Source organism: Ischnura elegans, chromosome 13 (genome assembly GCF_921293095.1).
Source record: "Ischnura elegans chromosome 13, ioIscEleg1.1, whole genome shotgun sequence".
NCBI classification, from domain to species: domain Eukaryota; kingdom Metazoa; phylum Arthropoda; class Insecta; order Odonata; family Coenagrionidae; genus Ischnura; species Ischnura elegans.
In genome coordinates this window covers 13,217,337-13,235,639 of record NC_060258.1, presented here as the reverse complement: position 1 = coordinate 13,235,639, position 18,303 = coordinate 13,217,337, and the positions used below count along the sequence as shown (strand labels likewise).

At 38.1% G+C, this 18,303-nt stretch overlaps 2 protein-coding genes across 2 annotated transcripts in view; both read right to left on the bottom strand.

The window, feature by feature from the left end:
- Positions 1-18,303, bottom strand: part of LOC124170029 — a 513,527-nt gene that overhangs the window by 47,079 nt on the left and 448,145 nt on the right. Inside the window, exons 12-13 of the mRNA XM_046548714.1 lie at positions 15,215-15,665; positions 4,886-5,360 (exon numbers count right to left, since the gene is read on the bottom strand). Coding sequence (XP_046404670.1) covers positions 4,886-5,360; positions 15,215-15,665 — 926 coding nt within the window. The remainder of the gene's footprint in view (positions 1-4,885; positions 5,361-15,214; positions 15,666-18,303) is intronic.
- Positions 9,807-14,014, bottom strand: LOC124170086. The gene is made up of 4 exons (XM_046548779.1): positions 13,173-14,014; positions 12,862-13,053; positions 12,711-12,774; positions 9,807-10,191 (listed from the first exon to the last, which is right to left on the bottom strand). The coding sequence occupies exons 1-4, from the start codon at positions 13,381-13,383 to the stop codon at positions 9,936-9,938; spliced, it is 723 nt and encodes a 240-aa protein (XP_046404735.1). The 5' UTR covers positions 13,384-14,014; the 3' UTR covers positions 9,807-9,935.

The following is an 18,303-nucleotide window of genomic DNA, read 5'->3' as shown; positions in this document are numbered from 1 at the left end:
GTCCTTAATGTCGTTTGCATCAAAAAATAGTTCTAAACGCTCAATATACGAAGACCACGTCTCTTCAGCCGCGTCAAATGCATTCATTGAGCCGATGAGTCCCGCCATTTCGCCGTCACCAAAAAATCTATCTTCCTGCACTCGAACTTGGTACTTTTACTATCACGATCACGCTCAATCACGGCTACGCCCTTCCGCTGTTGACCGTAATTATGTGAATTCGTGCTTCCTCGTCGCCAAATGTAATGTCTGCACATTAATATAAGGAGCCACTTTTAAGAACGGTCTTTATTCTCAAGATCCACACCATGACAACCCATAACAATTCAATAAACAAAACACACCAATACATCACACCCCCATTCTCGTAAATCGATTTCTCTAATCATCGAGGCAAATCATGTTGCCTTCTTACTGTTGCTCTGAGAAAAATGCAACGACTTTGTAGCAGTTTATTCTGCGATGGCATCGAGGCTTTAACGTTACAATTTAGGTAAATTGTAACCAGTCACACGAACATTTTGTGTGTTGATTGAGCTTTAACTTGAATTGAGCCGAAGCCAGGGTAAAGCAGGCAATCTCGCGGACACGGCAGAAGTGCACCCAGCGACTGATCGGCACACGCCAAATCCTTGCCTGCTGCCCAAAAATGGATTTTTTTTTACCTGAACGCAAAATTAAATACCGTATATCTCCGAATATAGTCCCCCCCCCAATTTTGAGACCTCAGTTTTTGGAAAAATTTTAAAATGTAAAGGAAGGCAATTTTTCTGTGGTTAGCAAGTTAAGATTCTAGATTCGATAAAAACTATTATTTTCTGTGAAGATTAAGAACAAATCTGTTCACATATTTTCCATCACAACAAAATAACTATACCTAAAACATGTTGTGATCCATTGCATGTATCAGTAATTTATAGTTCCTTAACCAGATGTAATGAAGAAATGAGAAATTTTTTTAAGTATCCAAGGCTATTGTATTTTTTAAACCTTCACAAATTATTAATATTTTTGATTTCCAAATGACTACAGACAATGTCAATATATAAGCTTTAACTTAAAGCCCATAAACAGTATTGCATTTGGCCCTGAAACTTCCTTAGATCCAGTGTAACACACCCATCAAGTCATCACAAATCCAAGTGACCTGAAGAATTTAGGAAATCTAAATAAAATTGTGTTAAATAAATTATAAATATTATAAAAATATTGCTATCAAATGCCTGCTAAGCAAAACAATTAAACTACAGGACTTACAAATATCAAAGTAATAAAATTAAGAAATAAACTTTTTCCAACAAACATTAAAACTGAAAAAAAATTATATCAATTTTCAATGCCTCGTCGCGAATCATTGCATAAGTTACACAAAGAGCTTCTGCTCTGCATTTGCGCACAAATTCGACGATACTTTCCTCTAATTCTTTGAATCTGCCGCATCGAGACCCCCGAAATGACTTCCGCGATGTATTAGCGCTTTGCTAGCGCTGTAAATACTATGATTTACGGCGTATTCTGCAACGGCTATTTTTAAATTGGCATCGAAACTCCGTCTTTGAAGGCCTCTAATCTGCGGCAGGATTGATCCTCATCTTTCTACTTGATCCATCACCTCACTTGAACGTAAAATTATTTTTAATAAAGAAAATATCGCGGAAATAATTGCGAAACATTATGCGACGTAATTTATCGATCCTATTTACCCTGACGAATTGAAGATATTCCTCAATAAATTGATTACACTTTCGATGCTGAGTCGCTGTATTTCGATCAAATGCAGTAATGCCGGCGCTTCTGGTTTAAAGTCGTCGATTATTGCGCCTTTTCAGAAACAAATGCATCACCTATTGCGCATTCTTGTTCTGTGAAGGCGGTAAAGGCAGTGGTTGTAAACACGAACCGCACGGGCACATGGACGTATAGTAGCTACGGACGCAATGAAATGCTAAATCGTCACGAAAGGTTCACTTTATCTGTTTATTTTTCGCAATTATTTAAATCGTGTAGTTATTAAATGAGCGACGGGTACATATACTATTGATTCAATTCTAGTGTTCCATTAATGTAATGATAGTGTGTGTTTAGTTTTCATTTTAATTATTTACTGTTTTGCGTCATTAAGTGATCAGTGTCGATTGAATTATTCTAACAATACTTTTCCAAGAAAAATTAGCGGCTACCCGATGGATTCCGTGAAAACGCATATTCGATATGCTATTTGAATCGGAATAATCGTATCTGTACAACATTTGTGGTAAAAATTGTCTTAATTTCCGGTAAAACGTGGCAGTATTTACTAATATCTCCGATTATAATCCTCATAAATATACTCAAATAGAAAGACTACGAGAACATTAGCCATTATGCCGTTAGTTATTACTTTATGGTCACCTTTAGTATGCTAAATTGGATTACACTCGATTATAGTCCCCCCCCCTTACTTTTCCGCGGCCATTTTTGGAAAAAAAGGGGGGACTATATTCGGAGATATACGGTATGCTAAATTACTGTTAAGCTATTTTTGACGTTGATTTTTCGTCGCATTGCTATCAGGTGGCAACCTCAGGTGTCCATAATTTCTCCGATGCAAATAATGCAACCCGCTTGACGTAAAAAATTTTGCATCCAATTCTAAAGCGAACCCTCTTTTCCGCAGGAGTTGCGAGGGGAAAAAACCTTGTCTTAGATTTGTGCAAATACGGTATTTTAGTCAACCCAACCACTTCCTCCGTATTGCGTAGAATATTTTCTTCCACCTTCGATTCCTTCCGCATACATCTGCTTATCCTATCCTCACTCCTTCCTCAGTCACTCTTTCGGGAACTTCTCTCCACCGTTTCTATTGGCATGCGGCCTCTCTCTCCACCTACCCTTTCAATCCCCCTCCACCCTTTGTCCTCACCATCTCGGTGGTTTCTTCTCCAAAGCCATTCCTCTAGATTTAATAATAAAATCCTTCTTATATCCCTGGATTTTCCCAGGATCTATTTTATCATTTTAGTTGCGTGTTTTCTCACCGTCTCCAAACTGTACGTCGGTGTATAAATTCTTCCCCAAACTTGGCAAATCCTCTCTCCCCCCCCTTTCTTAAACATAAGTAGGTAATTTTCTCATGCATTACAGTTTCTTACACCAGATGACGCCTTTGTGAGCCGAAACTCGTTAAATATTTGCTATCTGCTAACTTTCGTTTCAACCACTCCGAGACCTAGGCATAGTAGTATATCCGGCTTTCCTCTCTTCTTTTCCCCTCTTGAAATGGCTGATTGTTTTCGTCTGTGGGCCTGTCTCTTCTCCACTCCACTCTTGAGCACTTTCAAATTATTTTCGAGAGAGCTCTTTTCTCGGTTCACTTGCGGTTTTTATTTTTGTGCCAAGGCGAAAGAGTCGTTATTACTGTTGAAATGAGGGGAAGGGGAAATAATGGGACCACTCATAACACAAATGGGTATACTTTGCTGTCAAACAAGTAGGAATTGGATAAGGCCATCGGAGGCTCAATTCACTATTACAACTAGAGGTGGGTTAACCTGTTCATTTTTATGAACCGTTCACTTTGATCCTGTTCAGTAAAAAGAACAGTTCAAAATATCGGTTCATAATGAACAGGTAGGGTCATTCGGTAGAAAATATTGTTTATCATGCGTTTAGAGTACATGAAAGCTTGGTGTGGTATCGTAAGGTTTGTGGAGAGTGTTGTGGTAATTTCGAGCAAGTTCTGCCCAGAGCCTTTACTGGGTTATCCACGCGCAAGAAAATATCTGCTGTCCACTTTAGAATAAGCCAGAATTAATATTCACATATCAAGTCAGTGCCAGATGTTATTCGCATATCTAGCACGAGAAAAGTTTTAAAATGCTCCTTTTATAAGAAACTTTGACTTTTGAGACTTTTTGAAAAAACCAAGTCCAAAGACTTTAATTGTTTCTTAAGTTCATGAATCGTGTTTTAAACAACATCTTTGGAGATGCATCCACAAATCCACAAATGTTCAAAACACGAAATCAAAATGAACGCGATATCCCAACTGAACGCCCCAAGGAAACTAATATTTGATCTAATATTTCGAATGGTTCGAAAGAACTGATATTTTAAATATATCAGTTCAAATATTAGTTAGAACAAACTGTTCAGTCCCGTTCGTTTTCGTCGACGGAGGGGAATGTTAGGGAAAGAAGGGGAGGGGCTCGGTCGTAAACGACGCACTTCGGCGGCCTTGGATGGCCTCCCTCGTAACCGCCATCTGTTGTACCCACAACGCACTTGCTCGAGTAAGCTAGTGTTCGAAATGCCTCTTGATGATCATGCCTACTGTACCGAGTACGCCGCAATTGTGCAGTGCCGACATGAACAGTGAACAGGGTGTTTTAGAGAACGGTTCATTTTCGAACCGGTTCATTTCAGTGAACAGTTCGTTTTGGCAGTTCGGTTCTTTTTGACCCATCTCTAATTACAACCCATTCACACTCTCTCACTCCACAGAGTAAACAGAGAGAAAGAGAGAGAGAGAGAGGAGAAAATGAGGATGGGCGGTGTTACATAAGCTTGAATGGACCGAGACCGTAACAATGTCTGACAATAAATATACTAGAAGAAATACCATCCACTTCATCACAAGTGATAAAAATTCTTATGATCCTCAGTGTACAAGTTAAACTAAAAGTATTATCAACAAACTTTATTACATGGATATATCGGCACCTTGAGCATGTAAGGGTTAAAATACGATTAGTCACACAAATATGAAGGAGCATTCATGATGTATCCAAATAGAAAATTCATTGGTAAACTTCGCTCTAAAAATTGTAACGAATGGCTAAAATTAGCCATAAAATGTAGGAAAACGCAGATGTAGGCATGGTGACAGCAGTAAGCATTTACTTACATCTTTTCTCTGAGCACGAGGTTTCGGCATTTTGCTTTTGCTGAAACTGGTGATAGCATCTTCCAATACATCATCCTCAAGATTCCACATCACGTATTCCTCATTGGGCACAGCCACCCTGTCCATATTCTCGAGCACATTGCATTCTGGAGAGGAAACTATTTTCGTCAACGCTTCCCTTTCGATCCTGAAGAGGAGAGCGTCCGTGGGCATCAGGAGTCTCCTTCTCCAACTGCAGGCCCCGGGGCTGTCAGCACCGTAAGCAGCAATGAGTCTACTCTTCAATGCAGGTAAGTTCTCTCTTTTAATATCAGCTAAGGATTTCATCCTTTCCTGTTCCATCCAGAGCGCACGATCTCTAAGCTTTTGAAGCATAATCCCTGCGTTGCCATGCTGGAGTGAGCTATTGTCATTGGTAGAGCGGATCTGCCGCAGAAACTTATTCAGGAAAATCTCCACGGCAGCATTGCACTCCCTGGAAGCAAGTAGTATTTTTTTGGTAAACAATTCTTAACAATTTTACATGTGTAATAAGCGCTTTGGATGTATCATCTAAAGCATTATATTGAATACCTTTGACTTGGAACTTATTTGATTGTGACTGGACTCATTTTCTAAGCTTAATTAATTAGTATTAATTAGTGATGGGTCGGTTCGATTCCTCGATTCTTTGATTCCTCAATTCTCGACCAAGAACCGGAATCGAAAACGAGTACTTGCCAAGGTGAAAAATCGATTCCGATTCCAGTAGTACTTTAAACAACAAAATATACGACCGCGTTTCCAACAGTCATGAATTTTCACACCACGTAATCGTAATGACAAAACACATATCTCCTAGGGATGTACGAGTACTCGAAAATTCGAGTCGATCAAGTAGTTGGTACTCGACTCGAGCGTTTCGAGTAGCATTACGAATGTCGAGTCGAGTAATTAAGGTTACAGAGCTATCGAGGCTAGTAGGTCCAGCAATCTGCCGACAGGAAGCGCTATCATGAAACTCATGTAATAATGCAGTTTTTAAAGCCGACAAGTCATTTTAATGCCTTGACCTGGTAGTTTCAGCTTGCTGAATACACTATAGTTGTCGACGTGGGCGCCGAATACCTTTACGCCAGCCGTGGCGGACGATTGTCTTTCTACCCGGTGCACACTGGTCCGAAATCGGAAAAAGCTGGAATAAAGTCCAAAATGACATTTTTGGGGATAGAGGCTAGAAACCTAGTGTAAATAATCATAAATCATTACCAGATATAGATTTATATGCCATTTTACACATAGTATACGAACCTTTAGTGAGATACAGAAGCCCAAACATGAGCAATTTTTCAATGCCACGCGAGATATCATTTTTCCTCAAAAAATCTTTGAATTTATCCAAGTGGTTTTGCGTTGGTATGAGTTTTATGGAATAAACGCAATATTCCTTTGATCTGGTGCTGTGCCTATACTTTCAATGACTTTTGAAGATTTTGACTCTCATCTGTCTGGTTTTACGATGCAAAATGGCCGACCCGTTTTTCACGTGAAATTTGACATAAAGTAGACATTATCTTTCGTTTATGAAAAATATAACTCGGAAAATTTTAACCACAATATAAAGTAGGGATTTCTAAAGAGTACTAATTAGAAATCTGGGAAAAAAAAGTCAGCGACGAAGGAAATAAGAGCGATTTTTCAATCGCGCATCAAAGCTCAGCTGCACGCCGTGGAACTCTAGGCTTGGCAACTGAGGCTGATTTTTCAAGTTTTTTAAAACATTATTCTTGAAAATCGTCATTTAAAGCATGGATAATCGTCTTCATTGACTTAAAACACTAAACTGAGGATGTTAAAAAGGATTATGTTTAGATCGACTTGAACATTTAGCCCATTACTTGAGTAAAAATACTGAAGATTGGATATTTTTCGGAACTATCCCTCGCATAAGAAATATGCCCTGGGTATTGAAGTAAAGTGAAGAGATTACGTCAGCATGCTTAAGGAGGAACCATCATTTCCAGCATGCTTGAAAACCTCCCCTTATTTTTACATATTTTGTTGCTCATTATTTTTTCTATCGAATGATGAAAAAATATTAATATGTCATCGGCCATTTAAAAAAGATTAATGGATTTGAAAATGATAGATTTTCATCTAGAAATACATTGTCTTTATGGGAGAATGATGACCTTCCCTTATAAAACATTTTTTATCTCAAATTTGGCCCGAAATATATCGTTGAAAAACTAGCACAGCACAGAATAGACATCGATGCCCAATATATATTTTTTTTAGAAGGGGTTACCGATATGTTAGCGCCGGTATTTAAGTTCAAAGAAGATACTTCCGGTTTTCTGCAGAGTGAGCTGCCATTATGCTGCAGAGGTAGTGGCAACATTGCAAAGTATACGGAGGTAAAATATGAAGAGCGATATCGCACCTGTCGGCTGCTGCGTAATTCCAGTTCGTTGGATTTTTCTGAGCAATTTTTTTTTACGAATTCATTAAACGAATATTCAGTTCATCTCGAAACGTTCTTTCAACCCTTTTTGTGCCAGCCTTTTTTACCTTGTATATGCGAAGAATGCCAGGGCTTATTTGATGAATTTGCACGATTTTACTTAAAAATTTATAAAAATTCTAATATGAATATTGAATGTGTTGGAGCTATTTTTTAAATTTAAACTTCTAATACTTACGTCATTGATTAAAAAGTTCACCTATGTTGTTATCTCTTCTGTGCAACTTGGGAAAAACATTTAATTTTTAAATTAATTTTAATACACCCGGCCGATAGATCAGCCCGTGGCATTCTTCGCACATACCCCTCGGGCCGATAGATCGGCCGGCTGGCACTATAAGGGTTAATGATGCACTGAAGCCAAAGACATTAATTATTCCGTAATTGTAAAATTTTTGATGATATGGAATGGCAAATCATACAGTAGCTTAAATATGTTATCTGGCTCATGAAAATAGTTTTTTTGGAATGCGAAAACAATGAAACGTACGCAAGCCTAGTAGAAAAAAGCTATGACATCCCTATTTCAGTAGATACGGTGTAGTATTCAATGAATGGACTACTAACCACCTTAAGTTATGAACTATATGGTAACAATGTATTGCAATTATTTTAACGTACTGGAAATCAATTCTACGGACGATTATCAAGGGCGAACTTCCATTTTGTTATAATTCTCATTCACTAGATGAGATTTACCTACAATTTGCTTCTTATCTCTGTCAGTAAACGCCCTCCTAAGTTCACGTTATGTCGCACACCCATGAATATCTAGGCCAATATTAAGAAATGCATATCCCAACAAGACCTTAGTGATACGTGTAAAACACTATTAAACTGACACATACATATTATTCAACAATTGATCCTTTACTATATAGTTATCTTTGAGGCTAAACATTAAAACTGAGCTATAATTGAGCATTACACCACCAATCACCCAAGAAATGTGGAGTACCAAATTTATATGAAAAATTATCAAGTACACTATGGCATGGGGCTATCTTAAAGGAAAAGTTATAGAAATTGCAACCTAATGAATATTTACTTTATACCTTCTTACAATATATGTACTAATTACCTGAATTTGCTCCAAGGTCAAGACAGCAATATTGTACATTCAAATGTTGAAATACAGGATACAACTAACCATTTGGTGTTGTGACAGCAGGTTGAGCAACACGAACATTTTCAAAGGAATTTTCTCCAAAGGAATAAACCATAAAATATTCTCTTAAATTTTTATTCAGAACATTTTTTCATAATAGCTTGCCATTTATTTACAATCATGACACTTTTTGTGACTTTTTTTTTAAGAATTAAATCTTTGACACCTTCCTCACCACTTGCCCTATAAACTTCTCTTAAGCACCCAAAGTTGAGTCCTACATCTGCAATCCTTCCAATCATATATTGGGATATCCCCATATCCTGGAGCACAGACAAACTGACCAATAAAGAATTGAATGAAGCCCTTCAGCCCCTCAACAGCACTGTGGTGCCTAAGCTTCTTTCCTCCACGCCACATTTCCCCATCCCTCACACTTAGCCCAGTCAATTCACTCACTTGCTCAGGAATACGCCCTGAAGGTATACAGAGAATTCTGATTCTCCCACAGCACCAACCTGAATAATTTCTGATGAATTACTCGGGTCTGCGGTTTCCACATCAAATATTATAAGAGAATATTCGCTTGTGACCAGAACAAGCACTTGAGGTGAAATGAGAGTGGCATCACCATCCAATCCCAACCCACTCCGACATGTCTCCCCTTCCTGACTCTTCACCATTGCTCCCTTCTTTAGACTTTTGAAAAGTCTCCTTCACTTGAAGCCCAAACTCTTCCTCTTCCCCATGACACCCATTTGCTTTCTAGCCAGCCACTGCCTGTGCTTATCTGTGTTGGACCCTGGAGATAACATCAGGGACTTCTTCACATCTGCCACATACCCGACACAAACATTCTTATGGCAAACTGCTGCTGCGACTCTGTAATCATTAGATTCGGAAGAGCCATAATGCCTGGATTTAGGGGCTTTGCTGGCTACAATAGCATTGAAGCTTTCATTGCCTTGTGTAGAGCCACAAGGAGCCAAACTATTGGCAATTTTTCCAAATTTCTCAAAAACTTTGTTGAGGCTTGCACGCAAAGTTTCACCCTCCAAACCTAATCCCCTGGGAAGTCCTCGATGGTAATATGCTACTGGGTCTTTAACAAAGCCACACCACATGAGAGTCAAAGGAGTGAGGGAGAACATTCAAAGTAGCTTTCCTGAGGCTTTCTGGATTTCCCTTATTTTGTTGTAGTGCATAACCAAAGCACCTCTGCAAACACTTTATAACAGTTGGAGTCAACTGCTTGTGTGACATCCTCAAACCATACAATGCATTCCCCAAATTCTTTTTCGCATGGTTGATATCGGACACCTTTTCCACATTTCCTACATCCCTCCTAATTTTGGCTGTGGTGGAAGAATCTTCATCGCAGGCAATGGTTCCCACCTTTACTTGAGCTGCCTTCAGAGGAGTGCTGGTGGTCAAAAGCTCTACTGCCAAATCCACCTCCACTGCCTTGGCACTGCCAGACCAATTCCTGCGACAGTCGTGGTCGACATTAGAGTATGAGCAAGCCTTGCAAGCTGCATTCCAAAAGATAGAACATTTTTTGAATGGATGCCAATGAGACATCCATGTCCAGGGAGGCTGGAATTACTTCTCCCACTCCCTCTCCTTTGCCATCCCATATCATAGGACGCAGCTATCGAGGTTTCAAGGACAGGGGATACCACATTACTTGCTCCTCTGTAAAAAAAAAGAAAGGCTTAATAGTAATGAATGCAATAATAATGATAACACTTGCCAGGCAATTTGCGCCAACAAATATAGGACAAGTCAAGGTATTAAACATGCTACGTACATCTTTTAAATAACTGATAGCATTCAATAGTTGTAATGGCAGTCGGAAATTTAATATACAATCCAATGCCAAGGCCAAAGGGCTATTAAGAGTCAATGCCGTTAGGTCATGGTTCATGTGCATATAATATGTAAAATGCCACATTTAAGATATATGCATGGAGTATTGTGAGGATTTTTGGTAATGTAAACTGGTGTCTACAAGGATTGCAAAAATAAAAAAAATTCTGACCAGAGCAACTTAGAAGTTAGCTTGGATACACGAATATCCTATTTTCTATTGTGCTGCATATCCCCATGCTGTAACCCAAAAACTTCATCAAAGTTGCTTTCATACGGCTGTCCTCTAATATTATACATATTCAGGTCTCCATCAAAGGCGTTTATTTTCAATTTAATGTCAGAGAGTTGATTGATGACAACTAAGAAATGTTATAAATCAACACTTGTGCCTCAGTAATTAATAATTTAGCATTTGGGGATGAAATAAAAAAATTGGTGTCATCAGCGTAAGTGACATTGTAAATACAGTGGAACTTGGTTAGTACGTTCCTCCTTAGTACGTTTTCCTCCTTAGTACGACGATTTCCCCCGGTCCCGGTACCATCCGAACAAAATACAGGTAAAAGAATTTGGTTAGTACGTTTGAAAAAATTGCGCTTTCCTGGTTAGTACGCTCAATTGCTTGCCGTGACGCAACCCGCAATTCGTTCTCTAGTGTCTTCTTAAGGGTCGCAAACGTCTGAATTCATGATTTAATTTATTAGTATTAGCCATTTACATTCTTCCATTCATTCCACATCTCTTTCTTCTACCATAATTTATCCAAACGCATTTCTGAATTCTTGTGACGTGCTGAATAATAAAATGCGGCCATTTTTCGGGAATTTCTAACTATGAAAAACTACAGCCAATAAGAAGCCCCAATTTTCCCCACCCCGAGCTCCTCACCTTCTGTTGCCTTTGGAGCGCTTGGGCGCTTGGGAGTGCCCACTGCTGCGCACAAAGTTCGTGAGTGGGCTATTGCACGAGTTATCATGATGAAGAAATGAGTCTTAACGGTATTAGACAATTCCCACATTATCTAAAGCAGTACTGCTCCATAAACTCGACGTCGTGCGTATTTACTTGACTACTGTTGCGGGAGCAGACGATCCTCTGGATCTCCACGCGAAGCTTAGCTTACAAATACTTGATCTCGGAACGAAAGCAGACGACATTAGACAAATTTTGAAAGTAAATTTCAACTGTTTAATATAAAATTTTCTTGTAATTACGTCGTAATCTAATAATCTTGCGTGTCATCAGTCGATATATCGATCAATTTTACAATCGATATGATATTCCAGAAGCAAATGCCTACGGCTGTTGTCATAATTTTAAAGTCAATATAATTTTGCCCAATTTTTATGATGCTTAAAGAACCAGTTGACTTACTCCGGGTTGTTTTTATATTATCCGAGTACGCTGTGAGAAAGAAAAATGACTTGTCTTCGCTTGTCTGGGCTTCACTCGTCCTCGTTCTGTAAATACATACAGGATAAATCACGGGAGATAGACGCCGTAATCATGGAGTCGTCTTCGGGAAATCTATGAAAAATTGCGATTTTTATTCACATGGTATTGTTTTTCAATGTAGCACCCATTTTCTTTATTTTAAATGTGAAAAGAGTTCAGGAAGGCGATCCTATGAGAACTACCGATAGTAATTGTAATTATGACGACTTTTTCACTGATTGCAATAACCCCGACTGCTATTATTTTCTTTCCTCGTTAGTATGTTTTCCTGGTTAGTACGTTCATTTTTCGTGGTCCCTTCAGAAACGTACTAACCAAGTTCCACTGTATTACTGTTCCCAATCCACAATAAACCATACATGAAACTCATTAACAGCCTGGCCACATATCCTTATGTCACTTCAGATAAGATTGGTAAGGAATCTGATTCCCCAATTAACACAAGGTTATAACAACAATTCTAACAAAATGCAATGTCTTCAAAATGAAATATTCAATGGCAGTTATTTTTTTACTCCAAAAAATAGTCATTGTGAGAAGTACTTTACTTAATTTCTTATAATATTAAGTGCTTCTAATGAAGTTAGAAGTTTCACACCTATACCTCACCTTATCATAGACCTATTTATGCCATTCATATTCAAGGTTTAGATGGAAGAGGGGACTAGCCTCAACCTCACCTGAATAAATGCATCTATTATTATTATTATTATTATGGTTACATCTTATTGGTACAATGCGCAGTGAAAGAAGTTTGTGTGTAGTGTGCAAAATGTTTATCCACTGCTTAACTCTCAGCAAATTTACCACACTTTCGGCAATGTTTTACGATATAGAACAAGAATGGAGACCAATACTAGTAAAAATGATTTTTCGTTTATACTTACTCTCCCTCGATTGATGATTCATCACCAACAAGAGGTAACGCCAGTTCGTTTGATTCCAGAGATTCTAGAACAATAAGAAAAGCTTATTAAAACATTGAATGAAATAAATACCCAAAGAAATGGGCATTCAAATAATCATATCAAAGAATACCTTGAGTTATAGATGCCTCCAATGTTTTTTCAAGTGTAGATGATAGTATGCAGCTCTTGTTCGCAACATCTTCAATAGCAGGCCCAACTATCCTTTCACTTCTTTTTAACAGCGACTCGGTTACGGCAGGCACATTAAGGCAGGTAAGGAAGGCATTGGCATGAGTAGGGCCAATGCAAGCATCAAGCATACCTGATTATTAACAGCATATTAAAACAAAAGGATTAGTTAAAATCATAGAAATTGTCTATTTTATACAGCTTAAGGAAACAATAAAGCACCTTCATAGTCAAAATATTTCATTATCTTACCTAAAGCAGCCTTTATATTGATGCTATAGGACATGTGATTAGTCTCTGGATTGGTAGTACTTTTTGAGGTACAAACATATTTATCAATATCACATTGCCTGCAACTGATTGGCCATTTGCTGGCAAGACCAATTACACTCTCCGACAATATATCCAGGAGTGATAAAACATTATCACAGCCCGAGCAAATCAGTTGCTGCGCGAGGAACATCACATCAACAATTCTGCTTCCTAACTATGATGTTGTTGACACCGGAAACTTCTGACTTCTCCCGCGCCGAGCAAATCTTCAGGTTTTCAAATCGTTTGGCTTTCTTTGCTTTAGCAAATCTGCCCTCGTAACGAGCTTGGAGATTATCCATTGCGTAGAATGGATTCTATCGTTGACAAAATGATGATGGCAAAGATGAGCGATAGTGAAAAATGTGAAGGGATGTATGGATGAGTGAGATCACGAACAAATGGTTGAAATGAAGGGTGAAAAAATAAAAATGATGGACGCAATAACTTATGCATAAAGAAACGCTCTTGAAAACCTCAACACACGAAGATGATATACACCACGTTTAATCAAGCTTAGCAAGATACCACAGGGCGCGTTGCTATGTCACAGTCAACTGTTTACCAATTTCAATGTTGCCAAGCATTTATGCCTTAAATTTTCATCGCATTATATCGCTAAATTAAACCTTATATTCACATTTTGAGATATTTTTCACCAGAAAATATTTTTTCTTTATCATCAATTCATTAATTATTCTTGAATTAAAATGCTAAAGTAATAACTGCTGCTGCTGAGGTCAATATAACCTTTAGTTTACATTATGAGTGTTTAAGTTTCTTTTTGCAAGTTTACAACGATATCTTACCATAATTTCTTTTTAATAGTACTAAATAATTATAAAAAAGCATTTTAAACCAGAATCAACTCATTAAAACATAAAATTTTTATCATATGAAAAGAGTACTTCGAAGCGCAGGTTCCTCCTTAAGAGGGAGAAAAATGAACTGTTTCCGTGAAAGGCAACAACCGATACCCTTTTTCCCTTTCCAACTTCGCCGAGGTGAGTCGCACAGTAGGGGGAGTTTTCACACCACAAGGCTCTTTTAGCCATTTTTATTACTGCGTCCGTCCGATGTGATATTCATTTGTAGCGTTTAGTTTCTTTCTTGAACTTAAAAAAAGGAAGAGATTTTAAGGTTGATTAAATGAAGTGAGAAGTATAGAGTTTTTTTAGATCTACAAAACTTAAGTTTAGTTCTTTAGTTAGTTCGCTTTGTCTACTTGAATTCCAAGAAGATTCAAGATCCAAAAAAATCGTTGATATAATTTATGATAAAAATTCCAAAGTCTCCATAATCTGGCAATTTTGGTAGGAAAGTACTTGCCCAATCATACAAGTGTGTAGCAAAAGGCAATTTTCTGCAGGCAGTAATACTGAAACATGAAGACGTCAAAACCTGCTGGCTGAGCATGTAGAATAATTGGTTTTTCTGCTTGAGAATTTGAAAGGGCCAAATATTAGGTAGATGATTCATATATGTAGTATGTAATCTTTATAACAGCTATGAAAATTTATGTACTCAGGGCTCTCCCTTGTAATTTGGATACATATATATGGTCGACATAATAAAAATAATAATAAATCTTTATTCATCTGTAGCACAATCATGATTGTGGTACATGTCGTCATATTATGAGTGCCAATATTCTAAAGTAATACCTATCATGTAACACCACTTTTCAGGTATTTTCTGTTTTGAAATTCAGCTATTGTATTTTAATTACATAGTGATGATATGAAAGATGCTTTTGTCAACTGACTCTTTTACAGAGTGATATCTTTAAAAGTGGTTTTCTTGTTGCCTGGAATTAAGTCATATTTTTCTTGGAGCCTATTGCATCAGAATCGATGGAATAGGTATTGGTAGAATCGGAATAGAAATGTCAGAATCGGAATCGGGATCGGAATCGATAAAATTTTGGAATCGACCCATCACTAGTATTAATATATGTATTCTATTAATTAGTGGATACTTACGTGACTCCTTTTGCACCGTCAGCATATGGGATATCATCCAATTCGGTGAGACTGGTTCCAAAAGCCTTCGCATCCTCTTCTTCGAAGACGTTGCGATCTTCGTAAACAAAGTACCAGGCACAGATATCTTGGTCATGTTCCGCACTCACTTCTTCCCTCTTGCTCGCCCGAACGTAGTCTTCAATGAACTTGTCCAGCGACCACCTCAGATGGAGCAATAAGCGATTTATGTAAACAAGATCATTTATATCACAAATGGATTTCAAGTCATTCGTATCTGTAAGCTTCTCTTCTCCCAAATATTCAATGCGAAACATGGAACACTTCTCGTCACCATCATCTTGGTAAATGTTTCCTGGGTCAGTTTCAGGCCCAAGAAGGCACGAAGTTGTCTTCAGAGCTTCCTCTAGAATGCTGCCAATGTATTCAGTACCCATATCGATAGAATCACCTAGGAAGAATGAAATAAAACTTACTTTTGCATCATGACAATTCATGTTAACGTTTGGCATGAATTTTCTTTACAAAATAACAAATTTGTGCAATAAAAATTTACATAGAAGGATCAAATTTCAAAAAATAGACTATATAATCATTATTTCACGACTAAATATGAGAGACAAATCCGATGAAGTTCATATTATCAACAAAATCCGATGAAGTGCATATTATCAACAAAGTTACAGCAAAACACTAGTGGCAAAACTGCATATCAAAGTCCCTTTTAATATACAATGATAAAAGCATGAAATGTTAATTGGAAAAGCACCCTAAAATCACATTGTGTTCGTACCTTAAATTAATATTATATGCGCATCTGTAAATTTCTATTGTGCATTTAATGCGTGTTTAATGAGCGATAATACTGTACTTATTGCGCATAATATAAGCATTAACAATTCCAGACATCATATTCCCACTACAAATGTTTGTTTTTGGAAAAATTGTTTTGTTTTGTGCAAAAAACGTTTATGATTTCAGAAACCAAGACTAAACAAGTTTGTCAGGGGTTGTCCTTCATCCGAGAAACAACGGTTTCCTGAAAAACGTATCATGGCGTTTTATCACGTTTCAAAATGCGTGGCTATAATTGGCTTGCTCTGAATCAACCATTTACATAACATTATTCAGACTTCCAGCCACGATGAGCTGTAAGTGTTGATATCACTGTTGCTTCGCCATGCGACCCTGTGAATTATGTTTCCCTTCTCATCTTGTAGCCCAGTGCTTTGACCCACATACCTCTTCCTCTAATAGGGTGATTTCCTGTTACCGTATTTGCACGAATCTAAGACTAGGTCTTTTTCCCTCGTAACTCTTGCAGAAAAGATAGTTCGTCTTATAATCGGATGCAAAATTATCGACGTCAATCGGGTTGCATAATTTACGTCGAAAAATTATGGACACCTGAGTTTGCCACCTGATAGCGATACAACGAAAAATCAACTTAAAAAATAGCTTAACAGTAATTTAGCACATTTAATTTTGCGTTCAAGTAAAAAAATTCCAATTTGGGCAGCAGGCAAAGATTCGGCGCGTGCCGATCAGTCGCCGGGTGCACTTCTGCCGTGTCCGCGAGATTGCCTCCTATACCCTCGGTTCGGCTCCATTCAAGTTAAAGCTCTATCAACTCACAAAATGTTCGTGTGATTGGTTACAATTTACCTAAATTGTAACGTTAAAGCCTCAACGCCGTCGTGGAATAAACTGCTATAAAGTTATTTAATTTTTCTCAGAGCAACAGTAAGAAGGCAACCTGATTTGCCTCGATGATTAAAGAGATCGATTCAGTTGTGATTCCGTGCCTTTCAGAGTATTACGATGGCGGAGATAATCTTTCCAGGGTGGCTTGCCTCCATACCACCGAGTGTCTTCCGTGTGGGTTTAATAAAGTCAGGTTTCACTATCACTAGTTCAATTTTTATTAGTCGAATCAACAATAAGACCTAAGTGTCTCGATAAAGTACCACTATTCCTGTCAATCCGCGCCAAAAATCCTTCGTTTCCTGGCACATAGGCAACATAGCCAAACATTCCCGCATTGATCGTTTTCCCATAGAAAATTTTTTTTCCCATAGTGGAGTTCCAAAAAATGGGGGGTCGTCTTAGAATCGTGTTCGTCTTAGATTCGTGCAAATACAGTATTTTTTTATTGCCTAAATCGAAAGTTTATTACTCCAGGAGTACATATTTCACGCTTTTAGATTTTTAAATGACGATATCTATTTTTCGCCATTAAATGAAAAGTGAAAAATTTCAAGCGAGCGAAAACACGACACGTAAGTAGGAATTATGGGAAAAAGTCCGTGCGAGGCATTTCTGGTTCCCCCTCCCGCCTTGTGAGGTGACCTTGGGCGAGGCTCTTGAGCGTTGATAGGACGCAGGATGCTAGCAGGTGGCAGAGTACCTTGCTGGCTGGTAGCGCTTGGCTTAAAAAAGTTTTATTAATACATTATCAAACGAAGAAAACTTTCCGACCTTAGCCAGTTTTAATAAGTGATTATTAAGTCATGTTTCTCTGAGCTCTGTGCCTCATGCATCCATTGGTAACCCCAGACGATGTATAACTCCTATCCTCTCGTGTAGAAACTAGGTCCCTGTGACGTCATGTGGAGTGGAATCGCATGGGCGCCAATCTGGCCTTTTTCAAATGAGGATAAAATTTGACCCTTGCCATTCATCTAAATTGGTACGTCAAAAACCAAATAATTTGTGTATTATGAATGCACTAATGGTGGGTAATGAATCGCAATCAATGCCATTCGTTTTCTTTGATGAAGGAACCCACCCTATTTTCTGAAATAAATTTTGTTATACCAGAGTAAGTATCGGGTTGAGAAACATAAATTGGTTATTGAAAAAAGTGTACTGTATACCCTGTGAAAGCATTTTCAAGAGATTTTAAATTTGCTGTTACTACAACGTTGGTTTGTTGAGACTAAGCCGACAGCTTCGCTTGCACTGCTGCTAGGGTCTCCAGGTCCAAGATTTGCTGCGGCATAATTTATTCTTTGACCTGAAGAGGCTGGAAGTAGTGCCGGCGAAAGTGTCGTCTTCGCCACAACAAACCTACGCGGTGGTATCCGAAA